This window comes from Oncorhynchus tshawytscha, linkage group LG08, assembly GCF_018296145.1.
Source record: "Oncorhynchus tshawytscha isolate Ot180627B linkage group LG08, Otsh_v2.0, whole genome shotgun sequence".
Taxonomy (NCBI): domain Eukaryota; kingdom Metazoa; phylum Chordata; class Actinopteri; order Salmoniformes; family Salmonidae; genus Oncorhynchus; species Oncorhynchus tshawytscha.
Genome location: NC_056436.1, coordinates 13774323 through 13802115, shown reverse-complemented (window position 1 = coordinate 13802115; position 27793 = coordinate 13774323). Strand labels below are relative to the sequence as shown.

The 27793-nt window shown below is 42.2% G+C and overlaps 2 protein-coding genes across 3 annotated transcripts in view; both read left to right on the top strand.

Annotated features, from left to right (window-relative positions):
- LOC112256892 (metastasis-associated protein MTA1-like) overlaps window positions 1-7655 on the top strand; it is a 79748-nt gene extending 72093 nt beyond the window's left edge. Inside the window, exons 17-18 of one of the 2 annotated variants that reach the window (XM_042325263.1) lie at window positions 2386-2534; window positions 6922-7655. In XM_042325263.1, coding sequence (XP_042181197.1) covers window positions 2386-2495 — 110 coding nt within the window. In that variant the 3' untranslated portion in view covers window positions 2496-2534; window positions 6922-7655. Of the gene's footprint in view, window positions 1-2385; window positions 2535-6921 lie in introns of those variants that run through there. The other variant, XR_006083865.1, reaches the window with a different exon arrangement.
- A 6312-nt stretch (window positions 7656-13967) lies between these two features.
- The window catches only part of LOC112256893 (transmembrane protein 229b-like), a 30519-nt gene continuing 16693 nt past the window's right edge, over window positions 13968-27793 (top strand). The window contains exon 1 of the mRNA XM_024430451.2: window positions 13968-14528. The gene's annotated coding sequence lies outside the window, so the exon portion shown is untranslated. The remainder of the gene's footprint in view (window positions 14529-27793) is intronic.

Genomic DNA, 27793 nt, shown 5'->3' with positions numbered 1-27793 from the left:
TGAATTCTTCATACACTGAAATAATATCAAATAATGCCATGGCTAACGTTGGCTGGCTGGCTCGTTGAATATGGCCAGTGTCAGTAAACTGCTAAATGAACTAGTGTATCCCACAGCCATTTGACATTGCCACATCAGGACCTAACATAAGGACAACTCAGAGTATGCTATTCTGTTCTTCTCAAATAGACTACATTTTCTTCATATCATGTTTCTTTAGACCGGTCTAAAATAAATAATGGATTCATTGTGAAGGTGTAGGCTATATTACATGGATTTATTAAGACTTTTTAACATGACTTGTAGGCTGTGTATGGAAACCAGGAGATGCTAAATGTGTTTATGCTAATTAACTGTCAATTACCGTGAGACCGACAGTTATTTGCTTGACAATCACCGGCTGACAAAATGTTGTGACCGCCACAGCCCTAGTTCTTGGCTAACCCTAACCCTCCTCTGGTTTTAATCTGCTCCCCAACATCTTGTATCTTTTGTATTTGTCTCCCTCTACTTTTTTGCTGCCTCTCTTTTCCCACAACATCCAACCCCCCTTTTCTCCATCCCCCTCTTTTCTCCACCCCCCCCACCTTTTTCTCCACCCCCCCTCCTTTCTCCACCACCCCTTTCTCCACCCCTCCCCCACCTCAACCTTTCTCCCCTCCCCACCTCAACCTTTCTCTACCCCTCTCCACCCTCCCACACCTCTCCCTTTCTCCACCCCTCCCCCACATCTACCCCTCTCCACCCCTCCCCCACATCTACCTTTCTCCACCCCTCCCCCACCTCTACCTTTCTCCACCCCTCCCCCACCTCCCTTTCTCCACCCCTCCCCACCTTTCTCCACCCCTCCCCACCTCTACCTTTCTCCACCATTACCTTTCTCCACCACCCTTTCTCCACCCCTCCCCCACCTCTACCTTTCTCCACCACTACCTTTCTCCACCAACCTTTCTCCACCCCTCCCCCACCTCTACCTTTCTCCACCACTACCTTTCTCCACCACCCTTTCTCCACCCCTCCACCACTACCTTTCTCCACCCCTCCACCTCTACCTTTCTCCACCCCTCCACTCCCTTTCAGTTTCCCTTTCAGTCTCAATATACTGTACTACTGTAATTGTGGTTACGGATGTCTACTTTTTCTCTCACCAACTCTTCACCTTTCACTCTCTTTCTCTTACTCTCCTTAGCTAACCTTCTTCCTCTCCAGTTTCTTTTCCCCCCTCCCTGCTCTCTCCTCTCTCTCTCTCTCTCTCTCCCATCCCCCATCTCTCTTTCTCATCCCTCCCCATCTCTCTCTCCCACCCATCTCTCTGTCTCTCCATCACCCCCTCCATCTCCATCTCTCCCCTCTATCTCTCTCTCTATCCATCTCTCTCCCTCCCTCCATCTCCCTCTCTCTCATGCTCTTTCTCCCCATCTCGCTCTCTCATCTCCATATCTCCTCTCTCTCTGTCTCTCTCTTTGTCTCTGTATATCCATCTCAGTAGGTTGTAGTGAATGCTGGTTTCTCTCCCTGTGGTTTATATAGCTCCAGGCTATATGGTGGGTGTTGTCATGGTAACGGAAGGTAGCCAGGAACTATCTGAGACTAGAGAGGTAGTTTGGTCCGGTGGGACCTCACCGGTAACAACCCTCCTCTCCTGGACCAGACCACACTCATTAGGGACTATGTCCATGCTCTGTTCAGAAAGGAAGAGCACATATAAAAATAAATGTGTGTTAATATGTCCTGCAGAGAGAGAGTGATATGTGGAGAGGGAGATAAGTCAATAGGCTACCTACACTGAGTGGTTGTTTTAGTTCTGCAGTGTAGACTAGCTAGTAGCTACAGACATCTTCTCTGGGTTTGGAGTTTGGACGTGAGCCAAGTCTCCATGGATATGTGCTGTCTGACCGGCACTCCATGTCTTTCTCTCCTTCATTTTGGAAACATCCTCTGAGCTTAAAGAAATGTGCTACACATCACAGACTGCACTACTACATGAATAACATGTATAGGCTACTGTAAGTTTCGGGTCAATCTCATTGATATGTTGTATGAACAGAGCAGTTGGATTAGAGTCCTGTTTAGTCTGAGTCTGTAATTGTCTGTCTGTAGCAATGTCTTTCTGTCCTCGGGGTTGGGGTTTGGGACAAGAGGTGTGTCACTGGGTAGAATGGCTCTCCTGCAGTGCAGGGCAGAGACATGGTAGACATGATCATGCAGTTCTACATAGACCACCAGGGGGCAGGAGAGGTCATATTTTATTGCTGCTGCTCCATCAGCATAAGTCACAAAGTGATGAATGCGGCAAAGGCTTAAGGATAGACTACATAGTGTGGCTGTGTGCATTTGCCATGCGTGTGTTTGTGTGTGAATTAATATCCCTCTGTCCTCTGCTAGGAACAAAGCCCAAAGCCCCACAGTGGGACATCATGGCCAAGAGAACAGCTGAGCCAGGCAGGACCGCTTCTGCCCCCATGCAGCAGGATGAGGTACATGAACTGGACTGACTGACCACAGCAGGCACCTCACTACAACCTTCATATAAGGTAGGAAACCTCTCATTCAAGGACGAATTGATTGATTGCTGATTGATTTGACGTAAAATGGACACTTGCGCATGACTGTAAGTCGCTTTGGATAAAACCGTCTGCTATATGGTATATTATGTAAGGCATAAATGGCGACGTTCTGTACATTACCTTGGAAATAATGAACGGCGCTTCATCCCTTTGCAGAGTTAATTGTTCCAAGGTAATGTACAGAACTGAGGTGTTTATCTTACTTACACCACAGTTGCCAAAGAAAACAATACTAAAGCACACATTTACCAGTAGGGATTTTTTTTTAAATATTTCTTTTTTTTATATATAACTCATACTTTCTCATCTTTTGGTTGCTAGAGATGTTAGTTTGATTGGTTCGATATTTATGAATGCGACCCAGTTGTTCGTTCTATATGTTCAATACAGTTACTACAAAGATACAGGCGTCCTTCCTGACTCAGTTGCCGGAGAGGAAGGAAACCGCTCAGGGATTTCAAGATGAGGCCAATAGTGATTTTAAAACAGTTACAGAGTTTAATGGCTGTTATAGGAGAAAACAGGATGGATCAACATTGTAGTTACTCCACAATAGCCTAGTGGTTAGAGCGTTGGACTAGTAAACGGAAGGTTGCAAGATCGAATCCCTGAGCTGACAAGGTAAAAATCTGTCGTTCTGCCCCTGAACAAGGCAGTTAACCCACTGTTCCTAGGCTGTCATTGAAAATAAGAATTTGTTCTTAACTGACTTGCCTAGTTAAATAAAGGTATAATAAAATATGAACCTAAATGACAGAGTGAAAAGAAGGAAGCCTGTACAGAATAAAAATATTCCAAAACATGCATCCTGTTTTCAATAAATCTTAGGGATAGACCCATTTTTTTTCAATTTTCGCCGAAATGACATACCCAAATCTATCTGCCTCTAGCTCAGGCCCTGAAGCAAGGAAATGCATATTCTTGGTACCATTTGAAAGGAAACACTTTGAAGTTTGTGTATATGTGAATTGAATGTAGGAGAATATAACACAATAGATCTGATAGAAGAAAATACAAAGAAAAAACCAACCAGTGTTTTTTTTTACCACCATCTTTGAAATGCAAGAGAAAGGCCACTGTTATAGCCATCACTCTGAATGTAATTCTAATAGTGTCCACAAGATGACAGCAGTGTATGTGCAACGTTTCAGATGGATAACTTGGAGTATGACTGATCCACAAGACTTTTAGTGTGAAGTCCCCAGGTACATTTGGGCAAATTGTAAAGAAGACATTCATATTCCATTTTTCTGCAAGAATATCGTCAAATCTGTATACTTGGACTTTGATTTAGCTTTCCAAGTATTAGTAGCCATATTATAAGTTCAACATTTGCAAAACAACCAGTTTTCATAACTTCGTAACTCTGAATATCCTTATAATTTTTGTCCAAAATGAAAAGGCATGCTGTTAGAAGGTTAGAAGCTACATTTTACGACATGTAAACGGTTTTAGGATACTCCCGTAAAGCCCAGCTCATTGGCTATCTAGCTAGCTTTGTTTGACCCCGATTGTTGCTTATTTCACAAAGATACAGTCGTTCAAGAGATGGCCGTCCGCGTCATCGGTGTGCCATGAAGGCATCTCCTCTCTGACCAAATATGGTGTCCTATAGGATATACTACACCCCTAATGAAATAGTGAAGTCTTGCTACCTTCTAGGATCTCTGAGGAATAGATAACGAATGTGATTTGACTCATTCAAACAACGTTTAGAGTGAGATTTTCACAGATTCCTTTCTTTGCAAATTGAACGAGTTGAAATACAAAATCAATCGTGCGTGCTATATGGACCTTTTTAGGATATGAAAAAGGATTTTATCTAACAAAATGACACTTTATGTTATCTCTGGGGCCCTTTGGATGATAAATCAGAGCAAGATTTCAGAATGTAAGTACACATTTCACCTTCAGAGGTGAATTTATCAAAACTATTGTGGTGAAAAAATGGTTTTGTTGTTAGGAGCTCTCCTCAAACAATAGCATGGCATTTTTTTCTCAGTAATAGCTACTGTAAATTGGACAGTGCAGTTATATTAGCATATATATAATCTTTCAGCCGATAATTTGTTGTTTCTCTAAAATTTGAGATCTTGACACAACGCGCTGCATGATTTAGAACTGTCCCGTTGACAGGATGACGATCTGTGGTGTAATGAGGTGATAATACCAGAGCATATAACGTTTTGGGTGTTGTTAGGCCCGAGACGAGGGCATTATCACTTTATACAACGGGTTACCAACATATTTAAATAATGATTGACATATTTGTATTTATTTATTTATTTAAATGAATTTAGTCATACTATTTCATCCTTCCACAAGATACAGTCCCGATATCTAGGGTCGATACCCAAGCCGGCTGGTCGTTCGATCTATCGGTTCGGTTGCCAGAGACGCGACCCAGTCGTTCAGTCTTTTTGTTCTGTATCTATGGACACGACCCTGTTGTTTGTTCTAAATGTTTCCATTGCCATACTGGCTACATTCTTATCCCTTGTTTGCTAGCTAGCCAACTATGGCTAACTTACAGTCACGTCAAAAAGTTCAGCCAGAATAACAGCAAAGTAGCTGCATTTGCAGCTGCACTATAAATACCTAGGTGTCTGGTTAGACTGTAAACTCTCCTTCCAGACTCACATTAAGCATGTCCAATCCAAAATTAAATCTAGAATTGGCTTCCTATTTCACAACAAAGCCTCCTTCACTCATGCCGCCAAACATACCCTCGTAAAACTGACTATCCTAACGATCCTTAACTTTGGCGACGTCATTTACAAAATATACCCCAAAACTCTACTCAGCAAACTGGATATAGCCTATCACAGTGCCATCCGTTTTATCACCAAGCCCCATATACTACCCACCACTGTGACCTTTATGCTCTCGTCGGCTGGCCCTCACTACATATCCGTCGCCAAACCCACTGGCTCCAGGTCATCTATATGCTTTGCTAGGTAAAGCTCCGCCTTATCTCAGCTCACTGGTCACCATAGCAACACCCACCCGTAGCACACGCTCCAGCAGGTATATTGCACTGGTCATCCCCATAGCCAACACTTTCTTTGGCCGCCTTTCCTTCCAGTTCTGTTGCCAATGACTGGAACGAATTGCAAAAATCTCTGAAGCTTGAGTCCTATATCTCCCTCTCTAACTTTAAACATCAGCTGTCAGAGCAGCTTACTGATCACTGTACCTGTACACTGCCAATCTGTAAATAGCACACCCAACTACCTCACCCCTATATGCACACATATCACTCCAGTATTAATGCTAAATTGTAATTATTTTTGACCTCTATGGCCTATTTATTGCCTACCTCCCTACTCTTCTACATTTGCACACACTGTACATGTATCTTTCTATTTTTTTCTTCTTTTTTGTTATTGACTACGTTTTGTTTATGTGTATCTATGTGTTGTTGTTTTTGTCGCACTGCTTTGCTTTATCTTGGCCAGGTCGCAGTTGTAAATGAGAACTTGTTCTCAACTGGCCTACATGGTTAAATAAAGGTGAAATAAAAAATAAAATAAATACATTTTCATTTGTTTAAGCTGTTTTCTAGTGACATTTATTTGGATACATCCATAATAATGACCTAATGATGTGCGATTTTGCCTGGCATAGAAAATGTGCTCTATCATTAGGACACTGTTGTTCAGAGGAGCTAGACAACAACACAGCTAACACAAACACTTCAAACTGAAGCTAGAAAGACTGCAAACTAGCTGCACTTCGTTTGGTTTGACCTTTTTTTCAATTGACATTTCTTTGTTTATATCCATAAAAATGATGCTAGCTGATTCATGATTTTGACTGGCTGAGAAATGCTGCCTGCCTGTGTGTCTTGTCCCGACACGTTCATTACTATGGGGCAACTGGAGATCAAATTTGAACTTTGAAACAATTTTGCAAATGTCGGAGAGACAGACAGCAAGGTTCATACAAATCTCTGCTGTTGAAAACTACATGTTAGTCTAAAATAAATTAGAGATAATGTCTAGGGTTATAGTGGAGATCAAGTTTATAAATTGCCTGGCTGGGCTGATGAGACAGTGGATTGCGCAGTCAGATGGAACAGGGTAAATAGGCATTTTAACGTCATAGATTTAGCCGGTGGTAACTTGTGGAATAGACATCGGCTGGAATGCGGTTTTAACCATCATTCAGGATTAGAACCACCCGTTGTATAATATATTATATATTAAGATGCATTTGTCCATATGGGCTTATAAAATACTAGATATTCCAAAAGTATTCAATTAACAGTGTGTTAAATAATACAGTATTGTGCACTACAATCATATAGTGGATTATTAAGTCTCAACCCTCTTCTTGTGTTTTCTTACCCCAGGTAAATGAAATGGGAAGGCATTTTTCCACATCCAAAGATGGAGTTGGGGGGGATTTGAGTGGAGCAGGGCTGGAGGCCGCAGCACCATCAATGATTGGCCACCATCTCACACAATCAGCATGAGCCTGCAAACTGTCAAAGACCAACCAACCAATTGTCTTTTGGAATGGAAGGAATAGAACTAAGGCTGTGGCCTATCAGAAGACTGCCTGACTGTACAGGACTGTGTTTATTACTTAACCTTTCTTGTTATTACTGTCATTACTGTAATTATTATTATCGTTATTATTTTGTTTATTTTTGTTTAATTTTTTTTACCAACTATAACCCGAAGCTTAAGTTTAATTGTTGATAATAAAAATAAAAAAAAGATTAAACTTAGTTTCATGAAAACTGCTTTCGTTGTTGCGTGGAAAACCCCTGTGGAAAAGGGTGAAAGAAGGACTGTCTGTATTGTAATATAAGCCACTTGCATCTTTTTTTAACAGGTTTATTAAACATATGGCAAGGAGATGAACATTAATTTCAATGACATAAGTATACTTCCTTGGTTATTTTTATTATTATTTGGAAATCTTCAAGAGGATTCTGATTCTGTTTTGTGAGCAGGCCCGACCCTATTTGACCAGAGAGGTTTAACTTATTGAGAAAAACTGAAACATGCTGTTTTTTCTACCTTTTTCACAAGTAATGCATCTATGCTTCAATGATGTAATTAAAATGATAATAGATTTTTTTTGCCTTGTGTGGGATTACTGTTCTGGTTCTGGAACTGCTATATGGTGTCCCAAATGGCACCCTAAACCCTATATAGTGCACTCGTTTTTGACCATGGCTCTGGTCAAAAGTAGTGTACTATATATGGAATATGATATTTGGGACGCATCCCTATATGAGGTGCTATGAGTGGTGGTGATGTCAATGCTTGTGTTAACAGAAATACAACAGCTAGAGGTTTTGCCCTGCCCCCTCTCTCCTAAACCACTTCCAGGTCACGCAGGTTCTGTTGATGACAGATTTTTTAGAGACCAGGCTGTAGGTCAATTCCATAAGAGCTGTTTTTACCTGGTGAAGTCAAATCAATGCTAAGGCCGAGTCCAAGTTTACTTTTTTAAAAACCTTTATTTAACTAGGCAAGTTAAGAAGAAATTGTTATTTACAATGACGACCTACCCCGGCCAAACCATAACCCGGATGACGCTGGGCCAATTGTGTGCCGCCCTATGGGACTCCCAATCATGTCCGGTTGTGATACAGCCTGGAATCGAACCAGGGTCTGTAGTTAAGCCTCTAGCACTGAGATGCAGTGCCTTAGATCGCTGCGCCACTCAGGAGCCAAACGTGGAATACAGTTGAAGTCGGAAGTTTACATACACCTTAGCCAAATACATTTAAACTCAGTTTTTCACAATTCCTGACATTTAATCCTTGCAAAAATTCCCTGTTATATGTCAGTTAGGGTCACCACTTTATTTTAAGAATTTGAAATGTCAGGATAATAGTAGAGAGAATGATTTATTTCAGCTTTTATTTCTTTCATCACATTTTCAGTGGGTCAGAAGTTTACATACACTCAATTAGTTTTTGGTAGCATTGTCTTTAAATTGTTTAACTTGGGTCAAACGTTTCGGTTAGCCTTCCACATCCTTCCCACAATAAGTTGGGTGAATTTTGGCCTATTCCTCCTGACAGAGCTGGTGTAACTGAGTCAGGTTTGTAGGCCTCCTTGCTCCCACACGCTTTTTCAGTTCTGCCCAGAAATGTTCTATAGGATTGAGGTCAGGGCTTTGTGATGGCCACTCCAATACCTTAACTTTGTTGCCCTTAAGCCATTTTACCACAACATTGGAAGTATGCTTGCCGTCATTGTCCATTTGGAAGACCCATTTGCGACCAAGCTTTAACTTTCTGACTGATGTTTTGAGATGTTGCTTCAATATATCCACATAATTGTTCTTCCCTCACGATGCCATCTATTTTGTGAAGTGCACCAGTCCCTCCTGCAGCAAAGCACCCCCACAACATGATGCTGCCCACCCCCGTGCTTCACGATTGGGATGGTGTTCTTCAGCTTGCAAGCCTTCCCCTTTTTCCTCCAAACATAACGATGGTCATTTTGGCCAAACAGTTCTATTTTTGTTTCATCAGACCAGAGGACATTTCTCCAAAAAGTATGATCTTTGTCCACATGTGCAGTTGCAAACCGTAGTCTGGCTTTTTAATGGTGGTTTTGGAGCAGTGGCTTATTCCTTGCTGAGCGGCCTTTCAGGTTATGTCGATATAGGACTTGTTTTACTGTGGATACAGATAATTTTGTACCTGTTTCCTTCAGCATTTCACAAGGTCCTTTGCTGTTCTGGGATTGATTTGCACTTTTCACACCAAAGTACGTTCATCTCCCCTTGGGTTGTGCGGTGGCGGAGATCTTTGTGGGCTATACTCGGCCTCGTCTAAGGATGGTAAGTTGGTGGTTGAAGATATCCCTCTAGTGGTGTGGGGGCTGTGCTTTGGCAAAGTTGGTGGGGTTATATCCTTCCTGTTTGGCCCTGTCCGGGGGTATCATCAGATGGGGCCACAGTGTCTGCCAGAGTCTCCTGTCTCAGCCTCCAGTATTTATGCTGCAGTAGTTTATGTGTCGGGGGTCTAGGGTCAGTTTGTTATATCTGGAGTACTTCTCCTGTCTTATCCGGTGTCCTGTGTGAATTTAAGTATGCTCTCTATAATTCTCTCTTTCTTTCTCTCTCTGAGGACCTGAGCCCTAGGACCATGCCTCAGGACTATCTGGCATGATGACTCCTTGCTGTCCCCAGTCCACCTGGCCGTGCTGCTGCTCCAGTTTCAGCTGTTCTGCCTGCGGCTATGGATTCCTGACCTGTTCACCGGACGTGCTACCTGTCCCAGACCTATTATTTGACCATGCTGGTCATTTATGAACATTTGAACATCTTGACCATGTTCTGTTATAATCTCCACCCGGCACAGCCAGAAGAGGACTGGCCACCCCTCATAGCCTGGTTCCTCTCTAGGGTTCTTCCTAGGTTCTGGCCTTTCTAGGGAGTTTTTCCTAGCCAATGTGCTTCAACACCTGCATTGCTTGCTGTTTGGGGTTTTAGGCTGGGTTTCTGTACAGCACTTTGAGATATCAGCTGATGTACGAAGGGCTATATTAATAAACTTGATTTGATTTTGATTTGATCTCTAGGAGACAGAACGCGTCTCCTTCCTGAGCGGTATGACGGCTGCGTGGTCCCATGGTGTTTATACTTCCGTACTATTGTTTGTACAGATGAACGTGGTACCTTCAGGCATTTGGAAATTGCTCCCAAGGATGAACCAGACTTGTGGTCTACAATTTTTTTTCTGAGGTCTTGGCTGATTACTTTTGATTTTCCCATGATGTCAAGCAAAGAGGCACTGAGTTTGAAGGTAGGCCTTGAAATGTATCCACAGGTACACCTCCAATTGACTCAAATGATGTCAATTGGCCCATCAGAAGCTTCTAAAGCCATGAAATCATTTTCTGGAATTTTCCAAGCTGTTTAAAGGCACAGTCAACTTAGTGTATGGAAACTTCTGACCCACTGGAATTGTGATACAGTGAATAATAATTTAAATAATCTGTAAACAATTGTTGGAAAAATTACTTGTGTCATGCACAAAGTCGATGACCTGACCAACTTGCCAAAACTATAGTTTGTGGAGTGGTTGAAAAACTAGTTTTAATGACTCCAACCAAAGTGTATGTAAACTTCCGACTTCAACTGTATATATATTTTTTAATGTATCCATTATTTTACCAGGTAAGTTGACTGAGAACACATTCTCATGTACAGCAACGACCTGGGGAATAGTTACAGAGGAGAGGAGGGGGATGAATGAGCCTATTGTAAACTGGGGATTGTTAGGTGACCTTGGGTCACCTAAGTTAACACACCTACTCTCACCATAAGTGCCATGGGATCTTTAATGACCTCAGAGAGTCAGGACACCTGTTTAACATCCCATCTGAAAGACAGCACCCTACACAGGGCAGTATCCCCAATCACTGCCCTGGGGCATTGGGATATTTTTTAGACCAGAGAAAATAGTGCCTCCTACTGGCCCTCCAACACCACTTCCAGCAGCATCTGGTCTTCCATCCAGGGACTGACCAGGACCAACACTGCTTAGCTTCAGAAACAAGCCAGCATTGGTATGCAGGGTGGTATGCTGCTGGAATATAGTACTTCCAGAAGTCTAGCCCTGCCCCCTCCAAAATCAATGTTGCCTTGGCGGTCACCTAATGTCTAATTTGTCTGTGTGAAGGAGAAAGACAGAGGTTCTGTTCTGTCTTTGACAGTTGTAGAGATGAGGTTGTAATTCAAGTTTCTCTGAAATGAAATGAACAGCTAAACTCTGCCTTCTCTTGTAAAGTGACTATAATTTGTGGATGGGGTACCTCTGCTTTTAACACCTGGTATTCCTATACTGTTCACACAGCAGACAACTAACATATTCATATTTTAAATATTCCTGAACACAGAATGACAAAATAAAGTTTTCGACTGGGACCTTACAGCCAAACTTCAGGCGCGCGCAGTGGTACCGAGGCTGCCGTGCAGCTCCCCCGGGACTGCAGCGCAGAAATATCAGGCCACAGAGAGAAGCACGAGATTGTAACTTCACTCAACTTTCTAGAGCAGTGGTCACCAACCCGTCAATCGCGATCGACTGGTCGATCTCCAAAGCGTTCCCAGTAGATCGCCAAACATGTCTGTAAAAAACCCAACGATAAAGCCTTGTGTTCCTATTTTTTTGTCTATGTCCGTTGTATGTAGGTGCACCCGATTCAGCTGCTCTGCGCGCGGGTTGGCGAAATGTTGCTATTTTGAAGCATTTCATGTGTCTGAAGGCACAAACGCTGTTTTCCGGGCGGGCCCAGAGAGCAAATCAAGTGCATTATATAGTTACCGCTGGCCAATCGGATGGCACAGATGACGGTGCCTGCAATAAAGTAGCAGACATTAAAGAAAGCTACAGTAAAGTTGATACTGTGAGATTTGAAAACGTTTAAAACCACGACTAGAGAGAGACTGTCAACAAATACAGCAAAGAGATGCTGTTTTTTATGAGTGTCGAGGAATATTTCACTTTCTCTGCTCATAGGATTAATACCAGTAATTTGTACACGAGGCAGAAATAACGACTCCAGTTTCGTCATGAGCTGAAAGACTCCCTTTTTGGTCCGCGGAGGAAAGAGAGAGCAGAGGGATGTCGAGAGGCTGACCCTAGGTCTGCTGCTCTCTCCCTTCGCTGATACTGACCATCAGATACAGGCACCATCAGCCTAGTAAAATAAAAATACAAAGCTAATTATGTAAATGTATGCTCACTCAGCTGTGCTTCACAAGTAATACAATAACTGATATATTACCGGTGTGATCATACAGTCTGCATCAAATTTAGATTTCAAAAATAATAATTATGGCACGAACAATAATGCATTGGCATGGCAATTCAAGCAAAGCCGATATGCGGTGGTAATGTATTGGACCTATAGCTTACTGCACAAACCTCATTGTTACAGTACTGTTTTAATTGGTTAATGTTGCGTAGGTTTACGTTTTTTAAGTAATGTTAAAAAATAATCTGAGCGGTAGATCTCGGCTTGCATTTTGGACTAAGAAAGCATTTTTATGTGTAACTCTATGTTGTTGTTTTTGTTGCACTGCTTTGCTTTATCTTGGCCAGGTTGCAGTTGTAAATGAGAACTTGTTCTCAACTGGCCTACCTGGTTAAATAAAGGTGAAATAAAAAGGATTGTGATGGGGCATAAAACGAGGGTGTGTCTTTTAAGTGTTTGGACCGCAACCAAGGTATCCCCCTTTCCCTTTGTGTTTTGAGATCAATGCGAGAGCTGCATGTAGCCACGCGTGCACATTTTGTTCATATCCTTTGCTGGTTAGTGAGTTGTTAGCCCCACGTTATAAATCATTTGTAGTCAGCAGTAGGGGAGTGACATACATTTCTAGACATCTTTGAAAAGCTTGTCAGATAAAGAGCTTTTTTTGTCTTAAATGGGCGGTGTTGTATTTTTAGACAGGCTGAGTGGAAAAATATCTCCTGGTCCGACGAATCCTGGTTCCTGTTGCGTCATGCTGATGGCAGAGTCAGGGTTTGGCGTAAACCGCAATGAATCCAGCAGGAGTCCATTGATCCGTGGCAGTGATGTAGCCTTCTGGTGTGGTAAATGTTTTTCTGGTACACGTTAGGACACTTGATAAAAATTTAGCAATTATTGAACGCCACAGCGTATCTGAACATTGTTGCTGGCCAGGTGCAACCATTCAGGCTGTTCTGGAGGTGAAGGGGGGACCGACCTTGTACTAGATGGGTTTACCTAACAAACTGAACCTAACAAAAAGCCAATGGGTCAGTTTGTGCACAACTCAGATCCGTCACCCTCCCTCTGGCTATAGATACGGGTACATTCAACAGAGTGCCTGAAGAGGCGACAATTTTCCTACGGTGTGATCTAGTGTTTTATTGCCCTCTGTATGGCGATCTGAGACGTTCTTTTTTTGTTCATTTCTGGTGCTAACCCTAAATTATTCTGGTTAAGGGATGAGCAGAGGTGTAACTTTTGTTTCAGTGTTTGAGATTGCACCGTTTGTTCACAATGACTGGAGGAGAAGGAGAAATGTACTGTTTGTGGCTGTGCAATTATTGTATATTTGCACAATTTGTAAAAAACAAAAAACATGTTTCGAGTACAAGGAAATTGGTACTATTTTTAGTAGTAGGTGTATGACACTTAAATAAATCATATCAATCAATAATACCGCAGGTCAGGGTCCCTGGAGGTTAGTGGCCATAACAAAGATCTGCTCTGTCCTCTGATTATCCCATGACAAATTGGTTACCTGGGGTAGAAAGGCCTGGATCCTGTTCAGTAGGGCACACTGGAGCAAAACGTTTCACAGCGGTAGATTGAAACTACACTTGTTCTAATTGGACAAGTTTCGGTAGCACTTTAGCGGTTAAGAGACTCGGGCCAGTAACCGAAATGTCACTGGTTCGAATCCCCGAACCGGCAAGTTGGAAAAATCTGCCGTTCTTCCCATGAGCAAGGCAGTTAACCGCCAACAATAAGTGCTCCCCGGGAGCCAATAACTTGGATATCGATTAAAGCAGCCCCCGCATCTCTATAATTCAGAGGGGTTGGGTTAAATGTGGAAGACCCATTTCTGTTGAAGGCATTCCGTTGTGCAACAGACTAGGTATCCCCCCTTTCCACTCTCACTCAGTTTCAAAATGTTTCTCCCTTACTGAACAAGACCCAGCTCTGAGTGCTAATCAGTGTTTAAGGCACTGTTCGTTGAGGTGACGAAAGAGTTAAGATGCAAGAACCGCGTGAGTGGAGCGGATGCTCGAGCCGTCTCTAAACATGTGCCGCTGTCCTGGCTAGTGGCTACTACTGCAGTCGGTGAAGGATCGGACAGTGGGGGGACCGGGAACGGTGCGCCGGTAGCAGGACGATGAGACTTCGCATGGACTGTTGGTCCATATATCACATAAATTATTGGCTGTGCTGCATCCGGTGGGACCACCGCAGCGACAATATTACGGTAAGATGTTTAGGTTTGTATCATTTTTGTTCCACTTTAAATTAATGGACAGGACATTGTGCAAGACTACTTTTTTCATCACTACAGTAATTAATATTTATTTAACTGAAATCTCCTCTTGCAAAACGACCCGAGGATAATATGGGTATGCAGCAGTGACATATTGAATCAATGGAATGAATTGTAGCCAACTAAAATATGGGCCAGCTTGTGTCCGCGGTTCGCTGTCATTTTTTTTTTACTCTGTCCAATTTATTTTACAACGCTGCAATCATCACGGAACAAGACTATTCATGTTTATCTATAAGGATTATAACCAGCGTTTTCCCCGATATTTCCAGTTTCTCCAGATAACATTCGCACATGTTTATTCTCACACTGATTTTATAGGAACAGTTTGTCGCATTGGCATTATGTAGTGTAGCCTAAAATAAATGCACACAAAGCCATCATCAGCAATCAATATTTTGATTTGGGGGAGTACTCAGTAGGGTAGGCCACCGTAGCCTATTTGTGTCATGTCATCGACATTTCCTCCACTATCAGCTAGGCTTTGTGAGTTTGCCAATGCAGCGTTTAGAACCGGGACAGGAGAGATGGAGATTCTTGCATCCGCGCAGTAATGCTGCGGTCTCCCCTCCCCCTCGTTCACAAGCCTGGTCAAGGTGTCGTGGCCAACCCTCCTTCTTCCTCTTTTAATTTGAGTGTCCACGATTCCTAATCTCATGGATATAAACCATGTCACAGGTTGGAGGGCTTAGTTATTTAACTCCACATATCAGGGTCTTTCAGGGTCCCTGAACTTAATGACACAGAGAGAGGAAGAGAGCGAGAGAGAGGGGTGCGGGGCCACAGGCTAGTAATTCATTTTACTGAATTAATTTCCACACAGCACTGTAGCCTACCAAATAACCAAATCGCATCCACATTTTCACATCAAACTTTGCATACTCTTTTAGTCATATAAAGTTTTTTTTTTTTAGCATTTACATTTTTTTTTTTTTCTGCTAAAATAGATGCAAAATGATAGACTGCTAAGGGACTGTACATTATTTATAATGAGGGATACCTAGACGAAATTGTATCTCTCTGAAATTAAAATGGATGGCCCTCCCTTCAGTAAAATACAATATATATTTTCCTGACCCTTCCTGAACAATTGGAGAGAAAAAAGGATCCTCCCTCAATTAAAACGAAGTGGATAGCAGAGAACATGCCTACGGTTTACCCTCACTCCTAGGACAGACCAGAGCCTTGGGTATGCCGTTTTAGGAACTGTTCTTGGTTTTGTAAGCATCACATGGCAAAGTAGCCAGAAGGTTGTGGATTCGCAGACCACAGACGACAAGGGTAGAAAGATATCCATTATAATAAAAGCACTGCATGAATCTATCATCTTATTTGCGGTCCGAGAAAATAATAGCCTTTTATTCATGCATTTCATGTAATTATACATCCATTTACCTGACTGGAGACAAGCTTTTTTAATACCACAACAGAGCATGAAAACTAATGAGTACATGCTGCAACACCAGACACGTGGTGGTTTCTATACAGGCTAATGTTCAAAAAGAGGATAGGCCAGGTTTGGAAAAGTTGTCCATCAAGTGTAAAAAATGTAGAGCAACAGAACCAGTTACAACTGAAGTATCTGATCGTCAATGAATTGGAGAAAAATCCATTAATTGATTAACACAGCAGACTCATATCATCAGGTATTCACTTGTAATTTATTTTTCATTTGGCAACTATCATTTTCTAATTCATTCTATTTTATTGTTGTTAAAAAACAGATTTGTGTTGACTGTGGTTCAATAAGAGCATCTGCTAGGCTAAATTAACAAGCTAGGCATGCATAGCTAGCTCACCACATGATCCTCAAACCAAACACTGGCCAGACTCATGTTTCTTAAAGTGAATTCAAAGGCAAATAAGACATTTTTCGTTTCATTGTTATTTAACTCTAAGTAGTTATTTTGTACCTTTTTTTTACAGCCTAAATGCAAAATGAAGGGCATGTTGTTGTGTTGTTGTTGATGTGGTGTTGTTGATGTGTTGTTGAAGTGCTGTTGTTGATGTGTTGTTGTTGATGTGTTGTTGAAGTGCTGTTGTTGAAGTGTTGTTGTTGATGTGTTGTTGTTGATGTGTTGTTGTTGATGTGTTGTTGTTGATGTGTTGTTGAAGTGCTGTTGTTGATGTGTTGTTGTTGATGTGTTGTTGTTGATGTGTTGTTGAAGTGCTGTCGTTGATGTGTTGTTGAAGTGCTGTTGTTGATGTGTTGGTGAAGTGCTGTTGTTGATGTGTTGTTGATGTGTTGTTGATGTGCTGTTGTTGAAGTGCTGTTGTTGATGTGTTGTTGAAGTGTTGTTGAAGTGCTGTTGTTGATGTGCTGTTGTTGATGTGCTGTTGTTGATGTGCTGTTGTTGAAGTGCTGTTGTTGATGTGTTGTTGAAGTGCTGTTGTTGATGTGTTGATGTGCTGTTGTTGATGTGCTGTTGTTGATGTGCTGTTGTTGATGTGCTGTTGTTGATGTGTTGTTGTTGATGTGTTGTTGATGTGCTGTTGTTGATGTGTTGATGTGTTGTTGAAGTGCTGTTGTTGATGTGTTGTTGATGTGTTGTTGTTGTGTTGTTGTTGATGTGTTGTTGTTGAAGTGCTGTTGTTGATGTGTTGTTGTTGAAGTGCTGTTGTTGATGTGTTGTTGAAGTGCTGTTGTTGAAGTGTTGTTGTTGATGTGTTGTTGTTGATGTGTTGTTGAAGTGCTGTGTGATGTGTTGTTGAAGTGCTGTTGAAGTGTTGTTGTTGAAGTGCTGTTGTTGATGTGCTGTTGTTGATGTGCTGTTGTTGATGTGTTGTTGTTGATGTGTTGTAGAAGTGCTGTTGTTGAAGTGCTGTTGTTGATGTGTTGTTGATGTGTTGTTGATGTGTTGTTGTTGATGTGTTGTTGAAAGGCTGTTGTTGATATGTTGTTGTTGAAGTGCTGTTGTTGATGTGTTGTTGAAGTGTTGTTGTTGATGTGTTGTTGTTGAAGTGTTGTTGAAATGCTGAGTGCTCCTGACAGCCTATAGCGTGTCACAAATGTTTCACAATTGAATTCTTAAATGGCAGGCAATATCATTGAAATAATAATATAGCCTAAATAATTAATTTTAGGCTACCTTGCTTGCTTCTGACAGATTTAGAGTTAGTATGTTGTTTAATAGCCTGTTGAGATGGCGAAACCTCAATTGATAGTGACAAAATCCTTACTTCCCTAGTAAAGTCATTTTTTTTGTCTCCTCCTCAGCTACAGAAGGTTGTAGCGCAGCCTCTGAATGTCACAGAGGCAAACCAAATATATCCCATATGCATCAGAGTCAAGTCATTCCCCGGCATTTTCCATCCAGCATCGTTATAGATCACTTTATATAATCAGTTCAATTTTTTTATTTTATCTTAAGTTAACAAAGATTTTCCTAAACAAAAGCCACAATACCCTCACATACCCACTCAAATAGAGCCCTGGTTTTAACTTAACACCTTAAGCCCTTAATTGACACTGAGATATTTAAGGAGTTCATGGTGACTGAAGGAATAGGCTGACAAAATCTATGGATAGTAGAATATAATTTAGTCTGTCAAACAGGTCGGTCTACCTTTTATTTAATAGGAAGAAATAGGCGACAACACAAAGCCCTCTAGTTGTTAGTAGCCTAAAGTCTAATTAAAATTAGACTGTTTTAAATGAATTAGGTCTTCTCGAATTAGCCTACTTTCAGCACCCATGTGTTGTCCATCTCTGTGGCTTCCGCTTCATAGTAATGTATGTAAATTACTTGAATATGGTTTATTTGTGAGTTCAATAACTCTGATAAATAGCTTCATTATGGGCAATGAAACATATTTTTTATTAAAATAAATTCTACCAATAGTAAGCTTACTACTACTTACGGTCCTCCTTCTCCTCTTCACGCTCTCCCTCTCAAGCTGAACAGGACATTAGTAGGCCTAGTCATTGAACACAGATATTGCATTTTTTTGGGTGACATATTGACTCGCCTCCTGAAGTGCCACGATACACAGCACAGTCATTGGTTAGGCAGCACAAAAAGGGTTTACATCAGCAAGAGCAGGGCATGCCATTCAAACCCTTTACTCAGTACTTTTTTGAAGCACCTTTGGCAGCGTGTACAGCCTTGAGTCTTCTTGGGTATGACGCTACAAGCTTGGCACACCTGTATTTGGGGAGCTATTTTCAGGTCTCTCCAGAGATGTTCGATTGGTTTCAAGTCCGGGCTCTGGCTGGGCCACTCAAGGACATTCAGAGACTTGTCCAGAAGCCACTTCTGCATTGTCTGTGTCCTTAGCATCCCACATACCCTAGAGAGGTTAAGCTTCCCACCTGGCCAACATCCAGTGAGATTGCAGAGCGCCAAATTCAAATACAGAAATACTCATTATAAAAATTCAGAAAAGATACAACTTTTTTACACACGTTTAAAGATTAACTTCTTGTGAATCCAACCACGGTGTCAGATTTCAAAAATGCTTTACAGCGAAAGCATACCTTACGGTTATTTGAGAACATCGCCCAGAAGACAAATCATTACAAACAGTAACTAGCCAATTAGAAGAGTTACACAAGTCAGAAATAGAGAACAAATTAATCACTTACCTTTGATGATCTTCACATGGTTGCACTCAGAAGACATTCATTTATTCAATAAATGTTCCTTTTGTTCGATAAAGTCTCTCTTTATATCCAAAAACCTCCGTTTTGTTAGCACGTTTTCTTCAGTAATCCACATGCTCAAACGCAATCCCAATAGGCAGACAAAAAAAAATCCAAATTGTATCTGTAAAGTTCATAGAAACATGTCAAATGATGTTTATATTCAATCCTCAGGTTGTTTTTGGCCTAAATAATCAATAATAATTCAACCGGACAATAACGTTGTCAATATAAAAGGTAAACCAGAAAGGCACTCTCTTGGTTGCGCGCATGAAAAAGCTTTGTGACATGGCAGGGTCCACTCATTCCGTCTGCTCTTACTCCCCCATTATTCAGAATAAAATCTAAACTATTTCTAAAGACTGTTGACATCTAGTGGAAGGCATAGGAACTGCAATTTGAGTCCTAAGTCAATGGATACTGTAATGGCATTAAAAAGAAAACTACACACACAAAAAAATCCTACTTCCTGAATGGATTTTTCTCAGGTTGTCGCCTGCCAAATCGGTTCTGTTATACTCACAGACACTATTGTAACAGTTTTGGAAACTGTAGAGTGTTTTCTATCCAAATCTACCAATTATATAAATATCCTATCTTCTGGGCCTGAGTAGAAGGCAGTTTAATTTGGGCACGCTTTTCATCCAAAATTCCAAATGCTGCCCCCTACCCTAGAGAAGTGTTGTGTCTTTGGCTATGCCGGATTAAGTGATATGACATGCTATTTTGTAATATAATTTATCCGTAATTAGTATCACCTGATTGAGCTAATCATGTACATGTAATTAACTAGAGTCGAGCACCACATAATAATATTTATAGAGCTGTTATCTGCCGAATAAACTCTTAAAGACCTAGTAATATTTTACATCAATAGCAGTCAATATCAATCATCGTCTTAATTCAGTCTCATCTGAAAGTTGTAAATTCTGCATGAACCCTGGCTAACAATTTTAATCAGCAATACAAAATTGGGTTTAATTATTTATTTACTAACTACCTAACTAATCACACAGGGCAGGGTTTGAGTGAAAGAGCGGGAAGACTGAGGGACACAGGGAGAAGCTGTGCTATCGTAAATAGAGTATCTGATGCATTCTAAATTACCGCCCATTTGGAAAAGTATATAGAAAATATAATAAATATTTACTCTGTGCTGAGCTTCGGTAGGTTGGTGGTAGATGGAAGGCCGTGTTGCCAAACCGAGTCCTTTGAAGAATGTCTCTGGTTGTCAATTGTATATATTGTAGTAGCGTGTTTGGGTGATAGACGGGATACTCTGTCTGTTCCTTCCTAACCCTCGTTGCATCTGCTGTTGCTAACTCAACGGCTAGGAGGTATCACATCTGTAGTGAATAAGAGTTCAAAGATCATACCATTCGCAACCAAAGCTCAAGCTGATGTTGGCTTTGTTCTGTAGTTATTATCTGATACATTCTGACATAGGACCGTTGTCCTACATCCTCGGAACAGGAAGTTATATTGTCGTCAAGGGCTTATATAGGAAGGGAGAGGAGTGCATGTTTGAAAGGTTTTATAGCCCACGTCCCTTCACAGGGGCGGGCCACTGATTGAGCAGCCCTATCTTATGAAAACCCAATCTCTCATTTTAGAAGCTAACATCACATTTCATCCCATCACAAATAATTTCATATTCAAACATTTAAATTGAACACCAATTCCATGTGAATCCGATAACACTGATGTGTAGACTTTCCACTGTAGAGTTTATGTCATCTGATCATTGATGAGAATGTCTCAGATGACAACCGAACTGACATCATATTCATTAAGTACCACCGCATATGTTCCATTGCTCGGATTACCAGAATATAGTTAGTTTCCCCCCACCTTCTGACGTTCCCAGAATTCCCCCAGGCCAACGTCATGACAGAAGTTAAGGTTGTTGTCCTGTTGGATGGTGAACCTTCGTCCCAGTCTGAGTTCCTGAGTACTCTGGAGCAGGTTTTCATCAAAGATCTTTCTGTATTTTATGCCGTTCATCTTTCCCTCGATCCGGACTAGTCTGCCAGTACCAGCTGCTGAAAAACATCCTCACAGCATGATGCTTCCACCACCATGCTTCACTGTAGGGATGGTACCAGGTTTCCTCCAGACTTGACGCTTTGCTTTCAGGCCAAATAGTGGTTTTATCAGACCAGAGAATCTTGTTTCTCATGGCCTGAGAGTCCCAAGCGGGCAGTCATGTGCCTTTTACTGAGGAGTGGATTCCGTCTGGCCACTCTACCATAAAAGCCTGATTTGTGGAGTGCTGCAGAGATGGTTGACCCACTGGAAGGTTCTCCCATCTCCACAGAAGAACTCTGGAGCTCTGTCAGAGTGACTATTGGGTTCTTGGTAACCTCCCTGACCAAGGCCCTTCTCCTAAGATTGCTCAGTTTGGCTGGGAGGCCAGTTTTAGGAAGAGTCTTGATGGTTCCAAACTTCTTCCATGTAAAAATGATGGAGGCCACTGTGTTCTAGGGGACCTTCAATGCTGCAGAAATTGTTTGGTAACCTTCCCCAGATCTGTGTCTCAACATAATCCTGTCTTGGAACTGTCTACGGACAATTGGTTTGGTGTTTGCTCTGACATGCACTGTCAAATCAAATCATCAAATCTATTTTTAAAGCCCTTCTTACATCAGCTGATGTCACAAAGCGCTGTACAGAAACCCAGCCTAAAACCCTGAACAGCAAGCAATATAGGTGTAGAAGCACGGTGGCTAGGAAAAACTCCCTAGAAAGGCCAGAACCTAGGAAGAAACCTAGAGAGGAAACAGGCTATGAGGGGTGGCCAGTCCTCTTCTGGCTGTGCCGGGTGGAGATTATAACAGAACATGGCCAAGATGTTCAAATGTTCATAGATGACCAGCAGGGTCAAATAATAATAATCACAGTGGTTGTCGAGGGTGCAACAGGTCAGCACCTCAGGAGTAAATGTCAGTTGGCTTTTTATAGCCGATCATTTAGAGTATCTCTACCGCTTCTGCTGTCTCTAGAGAGTTGAAAACAGCAGGCCTGGGACAGGTAGCACGTCCGGTGAACAGGTCAGAGTTCCATAGCCACAGGCAGAACAGTTGAAACTGGAGCAGCAGCATGGCCACATGGACTGGGGACAGCAAGGAGTCATCAGGCCAGGTAGTCCTGAGGCATGGTCCTCAGAGAGAAAGAAAGAAAGAAAGAAAGAGAGAGAGAGAAAAAGAGAGAGAGAATTAGAGAGAGCATACAACCTCACACAGGACACCGGATAACACAGGAGAAATATTCCAGATATAACAGACTGACCCTAGCCCCCGACACATAAACTATTGCAGCGTAAATACTGGAGGCTAAGGCAGGCGGGGTCGGGAGACACTGTGGCCCCGTCCGACGATACCCCTGGACAGGGCCAAACAGGGAGGATATAACCCCACCTACTTTGCTAAAGCACAGCCCCCACACCACTAGAGGGATATCTTCAACCACCAACTTATCATCCTGAGACAAGGCCGAGTATAGCCCACAAAGATCTCCGCCACGGCACAACCCAAGGGGGGGCGCCAACCCAGAGTTGTCAACTGTGGGACCTTTTATATAGGCAGGTGTGTGCCTTTCCAAATCATGTCCAATCCATTTTAGAATAAGGCTGTAACGTAACAAAATGTATAGAAGGAGAAGGGGTCTGAATACTTTTCAAATGCACTGTAAGTAGGTAGAATGAAAGAGGATTAACGTCTTCACAGCCATCTCTCTGAGTTGCGGGTATTCTCTGCTTCTGAACAGCCAGAATGTCGACAGGCGAATCTCATTAAAACAAGTGCGCAGGACTTGGTCTGGACAGCTCCAATAGTTTATCATCAAGAACCAGTGACATGCTTAAGTGCGGGTGAAGGGATTACACATCCACTGCTTTCCCGGGCTTAGATCAGATTGTGAAGGGAAGTAATCCTCAAATTTGAGCAGAGTTTGGCTCAGATGTGACCTCATCAATTTACAAATGTGATCCATGTCTACATAACCCATGTCAGCCAGAATTGAGAATAGGGGGAGCATATCGAAAATTATTCTATCCTCTCGGTCTCTCCAGATGCCCAGTTTTTTTGCTTGAAATCAGCATTTTTATTGTTTGCTGGGAAGTTGTCACTTGCGCTTCCCTGCATGGATAGGTTGAGACGCAGTCTCGTCGGTAGACTTACAGATCCCGATATAACAGTCCCATCATAATCCATGTCCCATTATGTAGTCATTCAGAACACATAATATTTCACCTGCATTTGTATTCTGAGGCAACTCTTTAAAACAAAGACATTCTTCATGTAGTGAATATACAGTGGGGCAAAAAAGGATTTAGTCAGCCACCAATTGTGCAAGTTCTCCCACTTAAAAAAATGAGAGAGGCCTGTAATTTTCATCATAGGTACACTTCAACTATGACAGACAATTATTTATTTTTATCCAGAAAATCAACATTGTAGGATTTTTAATTAATTAATTTGCAAATTATGGTGGAAAATAAGTACTTGGTCAATAACAAAAGTTTATCTCAATATTTTGTTATATACCCTTTGTTGGCAATGACAGAGGTCAAACGTTTTCTGTAAGTCTTCACAAGGTTTTCAGAGTATGTATGAAGTCTTCAGTAAACTCTCATTGTCTGGGAAACTATTGTGCATCTTTTTTGTTAGATTGGTTCATCTCCTTTGATAATCTTTTTTTTTAATGGTCTGGTTTATCCTTGGGATATGGATGCTTTGTTTCTAAACGCATTTTCGATGGCGTCGTTGCTGAGGCAAATCTGACATAACACACAGACCGGTTTTGGCGGGCAGCTGTTATTTGAAACAAATCCAGAGAGAGAGAGTGTGTGTGTGTGTGTGTGTGTGTGTGTTTTGCTGTAGCTAGACTTAGTCATGGCAACACAATTATTTTATTGCGGCATGCATAGTTCAGCGCATTACGAAGGTAGGCCTATGGCAAGTATTTATTTGAGTCAGATAGGGCGCAGACCATAAACCCCCCCACCCATATCATATTCAATACAAATATGCTGCAGTCAGACACGCATTCCTCCACAGACACGGGGTTTGAGAAAGGCCGGTATAGGCTATGGATCATTTTACTGAGACCAAACCAGGTGCACTTGATATTGCACGCCCAGCAGAAAATCATGGATGAGGGGCATCATTGGGCACACATGAGATATTATAATAAGCAACTCATTTTCAAACCCTGAGCAATATGACATTCAATTGATTACAAATTACATGACCCTCCCCTGGACAAAATAAAACCGATACTAAAACCTCCCCGACTGAAATGAAACCCATTGCCTCCAGATAACTATTATGTAAATGTGGACCTCTCCCTAACACGCTGCAACAATGTATGTACTGTATACCCATCATGAAGAGCAGAGGTGTCAAGTCCAAAGGGGGGCACATTCCCCCTCAGATTTGTCCTATTAAATACATATTGTTTCTCTGTAATACTATTAGCCACCTATTTTATGAAGTTGGCTTTAGCTAGTCTAGATAGGTTCCCAACCTCATAACTAGATACCAAGAAGACATTTCAGCCTATCAATCAAGTTAGTTTGACAAGCTGGCTACTCTATCATAGCTGGCATGACTGCTGGCAAGGTTGGTAGACTTTAGAAAAGCAAGCAATAACTAGATGTGCTGAATAAGACTCACATTCCTTTCAATGTTTTCCCCAGGTTTTAGCAGACATGCAGAGAATCAATATATTGTTTTTCTTTTTTCTTTAGTTTCTTTCAAATTAAAGAATCGCCAGTCAGGAGGATACAGAGGCTCGAAAGGTATACTTAGATATGCAGACATTTTTATGTGATGATTATGGCTCTAGATTGCAGAAAAAAACTGTTTCAGGTGTTTGAAAAATGCAAAATTCTCCAATATACGGTTGGATGGCCTAGTCCCCCTATGTACCATCCTCGCGTACTTTGTGCCTCCTCAGATTTTTGGTGTGCCTCACGCCCCTGATGAAGAAAAGAATGACTAAATTATATAGATCTAACTATTCTCTCTACCTCCCTCTCTCTCTCTCTCCCCCTCTCTCCCCCTCTCTTTCTCTCTCTCTCTCTCTCTCTCTCTCTCTCTCTCTCTCTCTCTCTCTCTCTCTCACTCTCTGTGTTTGTTTAGGACTCACCTTGAGGAGAGTACACTGATGCCTACTGGAGTGTTACATGAGCTTTTTAAGCACTCCAAAAATCTCTCTCTCTCTCTTCCATCAGCATCACTCTGTTGTTTTTTTATATAATCCTCAATGCTATTCTCTCTCAGTGGGTATGACTCTCACAGTCAGTGACCTCAGGAAGGTCACTGTTTCATTTCTTCTATTCCTTCTGTATTCCACTAGGGCTTCACTGTATCAGAGCTACTGTAAAACACATAGGAGACTGTCCAGGAGTAATCGAAACATCTTTCCTATTCATTTGGAACAACTTCTTTTTGTGCTGCTGTGTGTGAACCGCTGCTGCATACAGCACATGACAGGAACCCAGTACCTGCATCCCAAAATCAGGATAAATAAAGAGTGACTTAGGAAGCCATACAACTGTTACTGGCCGGAGGGCAATACCTTGGCCCCGTATCCACAACGTGTCTCAGAGTAGGAAACTGCTGAGAATAGAAACATTCTAATCCTACTCTTATGGGTCAAAATAAAAGCTATAGGTGAAGCCTCTTTAGTCATAAGATTCCCACCTAGTCTACAGATACTTTTGGTCATGTAGTGTACAGTATGTGGACACCTGCTTGTTGAACATCTCATTCCAAAATCATGGACATTAACATGGAGTTGGTCCCAGCGTTGCTGCTATATCTCCCTCCACTCTTCTGGGAAGGCTTTCCACAAGATGTTGGAACATTGCTGCAGGGACTTGCTTCCATTTAGCCACGAGCATTAGTGAGGTCGGCCACAGATGTTGAGCGATTAGGCCTGGCTCACAGTTGGCATTCCAATTCATCCCAAAGGTGTTCGATGGAGTTGAGGTCAGGGTTATGTGCAAGCCAGTCAAGGTCTTCCACACTGATCTTGACAAACCATTTCTGTATGGAGCTTGCTTTGTGCATGGGGGTATTGTCATGCTGAATCAGGAATGGGCCATCCCCAAACTGTTGCCACAAAGTTGGAAGCACAGAATCATCTAGAATGTCATTGTATGTTGTAGCATTAAGATTTTCCTTCACCCAAAACATGAAAAACAGCCCCAGACCATTATTCCTCCTCTACCAAACTTTATAGTTGGCACTATGCATTCGGGCAGGTAGCGTTCTCCTGACATTCACCAAACCCAGATTCGTCTGCCGGACTGCTGCCAGATGGTGAAGTGTGATTCATCACTCCAGAGAATGTGTTTCCACTGCTCCAGAGTCCAATGGCGGCGAGCTTTACACCACTCCAGTCAACGCTTGGCATTGTGCATGGTGATCTTAGGCTTGTGTGCGGCTGCCCGGCCATAGAAACCCATTTCATGAAGCTCCCGATGAACAGTTCTTGTGCTGACGTTGCTCCCAGAGGCAGTTTGGAATTCGGTAGTGAGTGTTGCAACACCGGACAGACAATTTTTACTTGCTTCAGCACTCAACGGTCCCATTCTGTGGGCTTGTGTGGCCTACTACTTCGCGGGTGAGCCGTTGTTGCTCCTAGACGTTTCCACTTCACAATAACAGCACTTACAGTTGACCGGGGCAGCTCTACCAGGGCAGAAACTTGATGAACTGACTTGTTGGAAAGGTTGCATCCTATGACGGTGCCACGTTGAAAGTCACTGAGCTCTTCAGTAAGGCCATTCTACCTGGAATGTCTTAAATCAAAATATATATGGGCAGCATGATGTGACTATAGGCTCTTGATGATTTGAGAAAGTCGCTGTTCTCTCATCAAGTGATCATATTTTCACCCATCAGACTATTCTCAATTTAATCTTGTCTTTACTAATATGTCAAATTAGTTTAGATTCAGAATGCTCCATTATCAAATGGGCAGGAACAGGGGCAGAGGAAAAATGGAGTCCACTTTCCTACGGTTCGTTTTTCAATAATGCAGGTAGGCTACTGTTTCACTCCTTGCATCAACCACTGTTCGAAATGCATGCAGCCTCTTGCTGTGGGACTTGTGATATTTCGCCCCAAACTCTGTATGCCATGAGCTCTCCAACCCTGTTCATGCAGCTAACCAGTGCTCTGTATGTCATGGGCTCTCCAACCCTGTTCATGCAGCTAACCAGTGCTCTGTATGCCATGAGCTCTCCAACCCTGTGCATGCAGCTAACCAGTGCTCTGTATGTCATAGGCTCTCCAACCCTGTTCATGCAGCTAACCAGTGCTCTGTATGTCATGAGCTCTCCAACCCTGTTCATGCAGCTAACCAGTGCTCTGTATGTCATAGGCTCTCCAACCCTGTTCATGCAGCTAACCAGTGCTCTGTATGCCATGAGCTCTCCAACCCTGTTCATGCAGCTAACCAGTGCTCTGTATGTCATGAGCTCTCCAACCATGTTCTGTTCATGCAGCTAACCAGTGCTCTGTATGTCATAGGCTCTCCAACC